Source organism: Aristolochia californica, unplaced genomic scaffold (assembly GCF_029961685.1).
Source record: "Aristolochia californica isolate CCGP_79_NKW_82.1479 unplaced genomic scaffold, dmAriCali1.0.hap1 SCAF_8, whole genome shotgun sequence".
NCBI classification, from domain to species: domain Eukaryota; kingdom Viridiplantae; phylum Streptophyta; class Magnoliopsida; order Piperales; family Aristolochiaceae; genus Aristolochia; species Aristolochia californica.
This window is the reverse complement of record NW_027182279.1, coordinates 4,111,576-4,123,710: the sequence shown is the minus strand read 5'-3', so window position 1 is coordinate 4,123,710 and position 12,135 is coordinate 4,111,576. Positions and strand designations below refer to the sequence as shown.

Below are 12,135 nucleotides of genomic sequence, written 5' to 3'. Positions count from 1 at the left end.
TTAGGAATATGAGATATTTTATGAAGAATTGACCTTTGGTACTTTTGATATCAATATCTCCAAAAACTATCGCTCAAAATCACAAATGTTTGTTGCTCAAGAAACTAGATTCAAATATTTTTAATTTGATATCAAATTTGACATAAAAACTTAGTTCTTGAATCTTTTATGACCGCTTTATTTGCTTTATTTTGTACCATGACCCTTACTAACTCCAATGAGAATATCTGCTTATAAAGATATTAGAATGACATGAAAGTTACTCCTAAAACTAGACTTTGATATTTTTTATTAAAATATATATTTTTTTCATGAGGAATATTTATTTTGAGAGAAAATATGATAGATTTCAAACTTTGCAATTTGGCCAAACTAAGTACTCTTTTGTCTATAGCCAGCATGACTATTGACTTATGATATTGATATCTTCCTCCAAAAAACTAGATTGAGAATTAGTTTGGTTGGTTAGAAAACAGACTTAAAAATCTTTCTTTTGACATATAATTCTTTATATAAAGTCTCTTTCTGGCATAAAATGCTTAAAAAATTAATGTTTTTTCTCTAATACTCAAATCTTTCTTGCAATCCGACTTTTGTTGCTTCAAATATTGATTTTTCTTTGTATAAAACTCTGATTGCCAAAATTTCTTTTAGGTTAGAAAGTAGACTCAAATATACTTTTGTCAATATATAATTTTTAATATGAAAAGTTCATTGTGGAGGTGCGAATACCAAAAAAAAATATCTGGTACTGGGGCCAAAAAGGAAGAAAAGGTAAAAAAGGAACCTAAACTACCAGAGATGGTAATTCAAAAAAAATGATCACATAATATATGTGAATTGACCAAGACAACTCACAGAACCCACTATGGTATCATATTAATTTTTTGGGAAATGGAAATACTTCACTAATTTGTTGTTAACTGAGTACAATAAGCTTGTATTTATAATAGAGGAAATAAGTAAAATCAAATTATAATTAAACTACTTGTCCCAATTACACGAATAAATAGTAAAAAGTGAACCTAAACTACTAGAGATGATAAATAAAAAAAAAAGGATCACATGATCCCTGTGGGTTGACCGAGACAACTCACAAAACCCGCTCTAGTATCATAATAAATTTCTATAAAAGAGAAATATTTCTCTAATTTGTTGTTAACTGAGTACAATGAGCATGTATTTATAATAGAGAAAATAAGTAGAATCAAATTACAATTAAACTACTCTTGTCCAAATTACACAGAATCAAACACTAAAAGATAACTACTACAACAATTAAACAATTAAAAGCTAATAGAAGACTAATATAACGAAAACACTTGTAAACTAAACCTCTTTTGATAGACATCCTTCTCATGAGACTCTTCTTATACTCCTTTGTAAAACTTCTTACTATGAGAATCATATAAGATTCTTTCATACCTATTCTTCAACAATCCTCTCATAAATAAGTCATCCAGTCATCCTCTCTATGACAAAGAGGAGTATACCAAACACGAAGGAGAACATGCCTCCACCTCTTTTATGAAAGCTTGTGAAAGTCCCTATACCCTCACCTAAGCATTTTTTTTAATTAAAAACTGACTTTTATGACTCTTTCTATGACTAACCTAGCTTTAAAAGCGTTAGAACTTGTAAGCATTTTCTTTATGTTGATTATACACATATACACACTCTTTAGCCCTTAGCCCAAGTGAAACTTAGAACCAAAGACCTCACCTGAAAACCCCATGTGCTATTGAGCCAAAGGCCTGTATAGAACTAATAAGCAAACCCCAAACACATTTGCAAATCCTCTGTTAGGGTGGGTTATGCCAATGAGAAATAATAAGGGAAAACTAAAAGTGACAACAAACAAATTTGGCATTTTTACTAGTATTAGAGGATTCAAAGGTTTTACCTCAATTCTTCTGGTCTCACAAAAAAGGAAAAATACAAATAAAAGATAATTAAATGATAAAAAGACCCAAAAAGCATTAAATTATTCCTTAGCTACTCACCTATCTTACCTCCATCTTATCTTTGTTATGAATACCACTTAAAATTTTCATTGTTTAACAAGAAAACCTATCAAAAATATTTTTTTTGTATAAAACCAGTTTATTACACTTGAAGCTGATAATATGATGACTTCATTTGCTATTCCAAATTCAACATTCCACTCGTTGAAATTCGAATACAGTATATGAATAATAATATAAATAGCTTTAGGAATCAGATTGGGATTCCATGCAGGACATCCCGCCAACTTCCCAAGAATCTGCTTAGTTACAACAAGCCTGTATTGCAATAAGGATACCCGAAGTGCACCACTAGGAATCCTCCATTTGCTTTCCCAATAGATTCACCTAGTATTACACAAACCTTTACAGGCAATTTTCAAACCTCATATTTCATGCATACACAAGCAAATGGAACTGGTTGGGATGGGTCAACAAACCCCACAACCTCATATGGCAAACTAATATCAAGATGCAAATGCAGAAGCACTCATTTTTGTTGTTTTAGCATGCACAATGTAAACCTTCAAGGGGATAGGTCATAGTAACTCAACCTTTGGGCATTTCAAGCCTGGCTCTTGGTTTATTGGAATACCGTGGTCCACTTCGAGAAGAAGGTGCTGGCTCTGAGCGGACAGTCCTATCAATAGATCCTCTCTCTCCACCCCAATTCCTTTCAATAACCAATCTACTCTTTTCGTTTCCTTGTTGTTTTGATGATCTCCATCTTTTTGGCTTATTGTCCAAATTGTAGGAAAGTGGTTGGAGTCCCTGTAGATCAGGTTCAGGTACGAAGCCATTTGGACGCTTGCTTTCCTCCATTTTCCTGAACGTTATAGAAATCCTGGAGGGGAAAATGAAAGGCATTAGGTAACCACGCTAGTGTCAGATGAAACCATCAAAGTTTTGCATGAGGGATGCAGGCACTCAAGGGGGGATAGTTTGAAAAGTAAATATAGAAACATGTCCTTAAAATTGTACAAACAGACAAGTTACCTTTTGGTAGGAACTGCTGGCACACAGTGCTTAGCAACATCAGCTCCGTTGCCCTTCAAAACTAGGACAGACCTGTAAAACAATAACAGTTTCAATTTCCCTGGCTCAATTTGGGGCTACAACAGAAATGATTAGTATGTTTTTTAGAGTGCAAGTAGACATGTATAACCACAGGTGGCAAGGTCGTCTTGGTTGAATAGCATTGAAAATGAAGCAATGGAAGGAGCTGAACCCAACATTCACATCCAGGTTAGGATGGGTTCATGTTGGTTGGTCAAAAAAGGATCATAACGAGGCATGAAATGGCTGTTCATCAACTAACGACAAAGCAAATTTTATGTAACTCCCATTTCATAAAACACGTGTTTAAAAATTCCCTTGAGGTGTAAAGTTGATGATTATGTACTAAGGCACTGAACACAAGCACACTTGTGATCTCATGTCTATCAAATGTAGAATAAAGTTTCTATTTCCTACTCAACAGTTTCCAAGGCTTCAGAAGGGGATGTAGCTCAAATGGTAGAGCGCTCGCTTTGCATGCGAGAGGTACAGGGTTCAATCCCCTGCATCTCCATTTGAAAGCAACTTTTGTTTTCTTTGCTTTATCAAAAAAAAAAGTTTCCAAGGCTTCATAATTGTCACAATTTCACACAGGCTAGATAGTCCAAATTAGCCCAATCTAATGCATCAAAAACAAGAATAAACGATTTGAACTGGTGAAAAAAAGTGTGGAACTCATATGTCAATCACACTTACCCGACAGGTAAAGGAATTGCAGTTGAACCAGTAAACTCGCCAGGCCCTGCAATTCTTAAGTCTGAACCAAATAGTATATTGCATTCACTGAGAAATGAGACTGTACAAAATGGCCGAACAAAGTCATGGTGGTCAATATGAGGAGGTATGCAGTCCCCTGGTTCATACATGTTGACAATACAGCTATCAGGTACACATGATGGTGGTAGAACATGCCAACCAACGAGCCTCCTTATTATCACTTTGAAAAGTTGAGGTAGAGGATCCACAACTTCATGCTGGAGAATGCCTGGCGGGTTTCCAATTTTGTCCTGTTTTAATAACCATGACACTGAGGTAAGAACAGACAATTACCAAGTCTAGATAAGCAACTGAAACATTTGGGTGGAAACAAAGTACAATACTAAGTTTACCACTGCATAATTGTAACAACAACCAAATTGGATGGTCACCCGCCCTTTCCCGCGCATCCATTTTGCAGGTTCAGAATATGTGCGCTCTGTAAGTTGAAACAAAATAAGATTTATTAATACTTGGATTTGGAAGAAACAAGTAGTTTCTCAGAGAAAATAGATATAGATGGCAAAATTAAAGCAGCAACCAACCAAAAGGTTTTACACAAACAAGGTTGTGATAGAAACTAATATTTATGTTACTTTTCAACAAAAGAGCTCTTGAGAAAATGAAAGATCTGGATATCTAGTCACTCAAGTTCTATTCCTTCAGTTAAGAAAACAATTGGCTTCAACTGCCGGACAGAGCATGGAAAGTGATGCAACAGCTTTTAAGTCATCAGATGACCATTCCAGATTTTGCCCTCAAGGGGAGAGGACCAACACAATGGTCAGGCATTAAACTAACAGTTCAGCCACAATGTTATCCCTTTTAGTTAAGAACCGAACAGATTTCATCACCTTATACCTTTTCTGTAATATTAAAAAGCGAAAGCCTGACCTGCATGCATTATTTCAGGACATATGACAATCAAACATCTGATCAATTTTTTTTTCCAAAATAAAGTCAGTAAATTGTGAAAGTAAGAAGAATACTATGATTTCCTTAACAAGTAAATTTCATGTAAATAGCAAGGAGATGGAGATCCAAGTCCCAACCAGTAGATGGTATCTCATAATTTCAAGATGTCTCAGGTCATGCAATATGTGAGACATTTTGCCTGAGATGGTTCCCTCCCAAAAGTAGATTATACCATCTCACCCCCTACCCCCTACCTGTCCCCCAAAATTCCGACTTGTCTTGTCAAGATGCCCAACCTTATAATAATCGTGAAGGAGTTACAGCACCCTCCAGTAAGCCCCCTCTTAGAATTGGTTCTCCATAACAAATGTTCCATCCAGAACCAACTTGACAATTCCACCCACAAAGGAAGAATCAAAAGATGGAAGAATCAAAACTTTCCAGTACAAGGCATAATATCAAATTTCTCTTCATTGTACACAAGTGAGACTACACAGACACTCACCTGGGACTCCAGTAGGATTTAGCATATCAGTGACATTGACCTGCACTGATACCCTCACCATGAATTTCATCACTTAGGTGGCTGCCTAGTGTAGGAGGTAGACTAAGATTAGAGTTTCATTTGTGGTCATGATCTTTATTCCTTATTTTTATCTTCTTAATTACAGTGATTCGACAATAATCATGTCTTACAGAAGTGGAGCTGGTCAGCTCCTCAAAATGGTCAATAATTGGCAGCTAACAAATCATTTAAATCTATAATTTGTAGCCATTCCAGGACTATGAAGAAAATCTATTAAATATTCGTCAAACCATTGAACATCCAGATCTGAGAAGAACCAGGGACATTAGGATTTTCAATTGTTATACAAGGACAAAATTTTCAATACTTGTAAACAGACAATGGACATTTTCTGTTGTTGAAGTTAAATGAAATGACTTGCATTCTTGAGCAAGTTCAATTTTTCTGGACAAGAAACTATCTCTAGAAGAGCACTTGCCAAGAAAGTTAATGCAAGTATTCTCATCCTCAAGAGTAACAAGGTCCTGGATTGGCTACAGATGATTACTATCAGTAGAAATTCTTTTCATCAAATCTTTGATCAGGTAACCATAGCTCATATATATATATATATATATGGCTGATCGAATACGAAAGCCATTTGGTGAGAAACATGTGAAACGTTATGTCAACCATCCAATCAAGATCAACAGCTATCTCAGCCGTCCGATCAACGACTATCTCAGCCGTCCGATTAATGGATGAGATAGCCATTTCGCATGTTTCGCACCAAATGGCTTTTCGTATTGGATCAGCCGTGTATGTATATATATGTATGTATATAGCTCACTACATGTTGCTTTTTCTAACTCCACAATACAAAATTACTTTATGTACATCTACATCCTGCAAAGTTAAATCTCAGGTTTGAACCCCATGTTGAATCCTCTCATGACATATTTGTCTGGAGCTACTAGTTGCTAGTTTCATATTCCAACTCTTTGTAGCGAGTTTATTAAATATGTCATAACGCATGGTGGAACTCATATTCAGTAATTTGGATCATGAAGAAAATAGTCTGTACAAGCTGGAGGTGGGGAAAATTCAATAAAAGAAATGCCTGAAAAATCTTTCAGGGACATTCTTTTTTCAATAAGATGACTCAAAGACTGGATCAGTAAATCCAGTGCTGAATATTTCCTAAAATTTTTTGTCAAAAACATTTTTCTTGTTCCTTTTCAAAAAAAAAAACATTTTTCTTGTAACACATCCTAAGAGACAATCTGCCTTTACCACCAAGTAAATTGTGGAAGTCAGCATTTACAAGCAGTATGACAAACTTAATGATCACAGTCACTCTAATAACAGGGATAACATATTACGTGCAAAGTAATGGTTACCTGAAACATCCCTGCCTAACAAACAGAAGTCAATAGCTGAATCTGACAAGATCACACTATGCTGATGACCAGGGATGATTTGAATGTCACATGAGCTACAATCAAACCCAAACCAGAGATATTGACTTCTTAGATTTCACCTGTTTTAATTTTTTTCTTTTTTGAATATATTTGTTTGTTTATTTTTGTCAAAAAAAAAAAACTTTATTAATTTATGGATAACTTCCAAATGCAGCCCTCATAGATGTCGTATTTTCAAAAGCAACCTATGACATTAGTATTTCCCTATAGGGTGTTGTAAGTCAAATATAATGGACAGCTCAAAGAAATTTTTTAATAAGTCCTAACACAAGATTTAAAGTTAATAATTATCCCTATAATAAAACATATTTAGTTGTAATAATTGTTATTTAATAATAATAAAAAAAAATCCCCCCTACTACAGAGAACGGAAAGGCAGGTGACCACTCTCTCCTCTCCTCCTGTCATGCAAGGGGAAGGGTGGACAGTGCCTATGCTTCACTCCTACACAATCAGAAAACTTTGAGGGAGCATACTACCCCCCTCCCCCTCCGTGTAGAAAATGCAGGTGAGGGACACCTCCTCCCCCCCTTACTCTCTTATTCAAAAAACAAAAAGAGGGGAGAATACCGCCCCTCCTCTCTCTCTCTATTCAATAAACAAAAAGAGGGGAGAATGTCGCCCCTCCTCTCTCCATTAAGAGAGGAGAGGAGAAGGGGCAGAGGGCCACCCACTCCACTTTCTAAATGAAGCAGGTCGGTTCCCTCCTTGTTGCCGTCAGCCTCTCTTTTTTAATATTTTAAAGTTTAATAACTGTTAAAGTTTTCATTTCAAAAAAAAAAAAATTGTTAAAGTTGGGACAAGGTTATCCCAAAATGACTAGCCGAAGTTGGTAGACATTATTCTCTACTAATAACCACATGATGTTTCCATTTCAAAAAAACAAAAACACAACCACATGATGTTTCCTAACATTAAACAAAGCATAAACTAGACAGAGCATAAATTAAGCCCAATAAAACAAACACTTCAACTCTAATATTATGCAAAAATTTCGGTCAAGGTCCATCCCAAAATAACAAGCCAAAGTAAATATACTTCTTCCCAAGATTTTTCTAACCTTGGACTATGCAAGACTATTATTAACAATAATTAATTAATTTAAATTTTTAACTGTCTTACACTTAAATTCAATAGATTGCACTGGCCTTGTTTGGAATTTGACCATGTTTGCAAATATGCAAGCTAGTTGACCACAATTAAAAATATGTCTAAAATGGCCATGTTTGAAAATTGGCCCTTAAGACTCAAGCTTGTCTTGCCATTATTGCTAGGAATATATGGAATGAGAGGAAGAGGTAATGCTTCACCACAAGCAAAGAGCTGCTGAAAGGGCTCATCTCAAATTGTTCCTTGGCTTGGAACTATTTCCCCACTTGATTAAGTCAGGGTTGATCTTATTAGAAGCTGTTGGTTCCAGAATTCACGACTTTCTAAACTTAGTCCATCTCTAGTTGAAGAGTGGAAATTCAGGACCTGGTGGATATGTTGGTGTTTTTGGAAAGCTTCAGGTGCAATTTTGGCATCATATGCTGGTTCCTTTGGTGTTGCTGGTTCCGTAACAGCTGAGCTTCAAACCTTACCTCATGGTCTTCCAATTTTTAAAAAATAAGTTTGAAGGTCCTCTCCTCATTGAGAGTGATTCAAAATGTCTAATTGATTGGTCTCTTGAGTGAAATATCCTCCCTGTCGTCACTGGTCATGCTATTTTGAAATTATGGATCTTGTTAATTATTTTCTTTATAGTTGAAAGCAAGTTCCCTAGAGTAGCCAATAGTTTGGCTGATTCTCTAGTTAGAGAAGGGGTTTCCCTTCAATCCCTCATTGTGAGGGATCCCCCTGTTTTGTAATCTTTGCCTTTGGGCTTAATTAATTCATCTTTTTCAAAAAAAAAAAAAAAAAATTGCCCTTTATTTATTTATTTTTGAGAAGTATAGGTATACTCTATCTCTCCAATAAGCCTCAAGGAAAATGATTACAGCACTCTTAAGAAAATATATCCTGAAAAAGGTAAGAAATATAAACTCTAGTGGTTAGGGACTTTGACACAATAAACACATGGGGCACTTAATATTGACTTCTTGAGTTTAGCCCCTGGGGTTAAGACTATTTTTTATGTGCATGTGTGTGTGTAAATTCAAAAAACATTAAAAAGACAAAATAAATTCTAGAAAAGTCATAGTCAAAATCTCTACCCAAGCCACTAAGAGCTACTTACCCACAGTGAACACCCAATTGCTATTACAAGTGATAAATGTCGCATCTTTGCCAAACAACAATCACTTTATTTCAAGCCCTTTTTTTGGTGAACGATACATGTTTTTTTATAACAATGAGAAAAGGAACTTATTAAGGAAGCACCATAATGAATAAAGAATACAAAGCAAATGAGAATATCCAAAAGGCAAGAAAACAAAACTAAGAAAGTAAATACAATCAGAGTGGATGGGAGAAGCCAACAATGAGGTATTGCCAAGTGGCCCTCTCCACAACCCATTAGCACTCTTGGGGTTTTGCAACTAAGTAAGATAAAAGTATTATAAATGTCCACAATCTCATCAAAGTCCATCCACAAACGACCTAGAGGAGATATCTTTGAGCTCATCATTGTTTAGAATTAAAAAAGCTCATCTTTTCTTTTTATCCACTGTCAAGATGCTCTACGTAAGGACTAAAATGTAGAGGTACAGGTCAAGAAGATTGAGGGTTTGCCAATGCTCAACGTTTACTATGATAAAATGTAGCAGCTCAAAGCCCTGGACCTGAAAGAGATAGGCCACTAAGATATGAAATACTGGAAAAAGCTATATAATTATAATCAGAACACTGAATATAATCATATCTTCCAACTATTTACACTCTGCATGTTTACACAGATAGTGCTGGTGGATAAAAGATGCCAAATAAGTGGCTTAATAAAAGATGCCAAATCCACACGGCATAATGAAAGAGATGGAATCTCATTAATAACAAAACTCAAAGCGCAAACAAAATATTTACCTTTGAGTTGACCTTTCTTCCCCATCTCTTGAAGATCATATACAAAATCAACAATCCTCTTTTGCTCAGCAGCACTGAAAACACCCATGTGAAGCTCAAGTCCATCCAAGATATTGACAATCTTTCCTTTAACCCTCTCCAAGCAAATGAAATCTTTCTTTCTTTGGACATTCATAAACCGAATATACTCTCTCTGATCTCTAGATAGGGAGGGCTTCTTTTGGTTGCTTGTCTCTTTCTCCTCTGCTATTTCACAGTCATCTGCCCAAGATTGTGATGGTGTACCTTCTCCTCGCTCTTGAAGCTCATCCTCTTGTGCCATATCAGCCCATGACAAACGAGTAGTGGGAGAATCATAAGTTGGATGAGAGGCAGTTGAAGTATGATTTGCATTTTCATACGACTCAGTCTCATTATCTTTCCAGCTCCCAAGTGAGTTTGTATCATATGTGCCATACCTTTGGGGAGAGTCTGGGTGGTCTTCCACTGGACCAGGGATATTGTCATCAGCACCATTCTCTGATGGTTCAAGAATATTCTCTGATGGTTCCAAATCATCAGAAGCCCCTAAGTTCCCATTGACATGAATTAGCATACTTCAAATTAAATATAATGAAAAGGAGTCTCACAGCTCTTAACCATTTCAACAGTTAAAAGACTAGCAATGAAGTGCAAAAATTTACAGAAGGTAAATTTATAAATAATATAATGACATAAGTTATATTAAAAAATTGCAAGCAAATAGAAGTGAAAGAAACTGACTGGTGCGCTTCAGACAATTGATTCAGCTGAAATAACTTTAGAAAGTAAAAATTCATTATGTTCAGAACTTCCAGATATTTCAGAGAATTAAATGATATGATTTAGACAGCCACATAACAAATCTATTTCAAGAAGTAAGGAAGTCATTGGGCTCTGGGTTTCTCTAATCTCTCAAATAATAAGAATGGTTGGATTTGGAGTTTAAATATTCAATTGAGCAAGTTATTTTAGATATTTGTGATATTTGTGTTCAAGATTGTAGAACCTCTGATTGTTACACATTTTAGGTGATTTGCCAATTATTGGCAACAGTTTGAAATTGGGGATTTACCAATCAAAAGCAATAGTGTTATAACACCCAAACCAGTCTGGACAGTTGAATCAAAACAACCGTATCTGGTTCCTCTCCCAGGTAACTGTTCTACAAGACCTGGAATCAGGTAAAAACCCCATTGACCAAGCCAGTTTGCCTGACCCAGCAGGTATTCTGATTTCTTTCCAAGTACCACACAAGCTTTCTCCCACCCCATGTTAAGGTGCCAATTGCAGAAAATGCAATTTGGTAGCGGTGGGTGGGGAAGCTCATGCAGATAAGACATCATCCAGTACAATCCGACTGGGAAACCTCACCTGGTCGGTTACCAGGTCCGCTTTTATAGCATTGGTCAGACGTCGATTTTCTGACAGAACCTTCAGAAAAATTCAAATTGTACTTTGTGCATAACTTTGTCATGTTGCAAGGCAGTATAAAGTGAATCTTCCGATAAGAGACATAAAATTGCAGAAACCAGGAAATCAAATATGGATAGAAGCAAGCAATAAGATTCTCCAGTGCACCAATGATTTGCCTTCAGTTGGCAAAAAAATTGCAAAATAAGAGCAAAAGCGAAAAACCATTGTTCCACGTCCCAGAATTTAATTTCGAGTTCAAAGTAGAAGCAGTCCGATCTATGATGGAGATATCAGCAGCTCAAATAAACGCGAACCATGTCAAACTCACTATATCAAGAGTAAAAGATACCAAAAATAAGGAGAACTTTCATTTTTCAGGAAATTAACTTAAAAGCATATATACACTTCGCAGCATCTCCATTTCCTAAACTTAGTTGGACAATTTATTAACAATAAAATGCATGAAGATAAAAAGAAATAAGGATCTAGAGCTGAATTCTGGCAATCAAGAAGAATTTAAACCTGGATCGAGCGACCGCACGCGATTAGTTAGAATTCCAGAACAACCGGGGCAGAGATCCCTGGTAAGAAACGGGAGCCAGTTCGTTAAAAATTCGGCTGCAATTTTAAGCTCAGAAGCGTGGTAATTCGAAACAAAAGGATCGACGGAGCTGCTATCGAGATCGCTCATGGCTACCGAATCCGCTCGGTTGGACGGAAAACACTTGCGACTGAAAGACGAATTTGAGGACGCTGGGATTGAGAATGCTTCGCGAGTAAGTGTCCAATATATTTCTCGTCAGCGAACAAAGAATCTCTACTCGTATATAATCGGGTAATTCTATCCGTACCCGTTTATCGATTATATAAAAACATTTTTGTAATTTTGTATATATCTATATAAAGGGACCTTATTATTTATATTATAATATGACTTTTCATTATCTTAAAATATTATAAATATATTTTTTATATTTTTATAATT

The 12,135-nt window shown here is 35.9% G+C and overlaps 1 protein-coding gene and 1 non-coding gene across 2 annotated transcripts; one reads left to right on the top strand and one right to left on the bottom strand.

Moving 5' to 3' along the window:
* Positions 1 to 2,119: 2,119 nt before the first annotated feature.
* Positions 2,120 to 11,931, bottom strand: LOC137938791 (RNA demethylase ALKBH9B-like). Its single transcript, XM_068783829.1, has 6 exons — positions 11,673 to 11,931; positions 9,717 to 10,283; positions 4,169 to 4,254; positions 3,756 to 4,066; positions 3,000 to 3,071; positions 2,120 to 2,847 (listed from the first exon to the last, which is right to left on the bottom strand). Exons 1-6 carry the CDS (start codon positions 11,839 to 11,841, stop codon positions 2,553 to 2,555), a joined length of 1,500 nt encoding a protein of 499 aa, XP_068639930.1. The 5' UTR covers positions 11,842 to 11,931; the 3' UTR covers positions 2,120 to 2,552.
* On the top strand, positions 3,501 to 3,573 carry TRNAA-UGC (transfer RNA alanine (anticodon UGC)). The gene has a single exon. It is a non-coding gene; the product is annotated as a tRNA-Ala (tRNA).
* Positions 11,932 to 12,135: the final 204 nt, after the last annotated feature.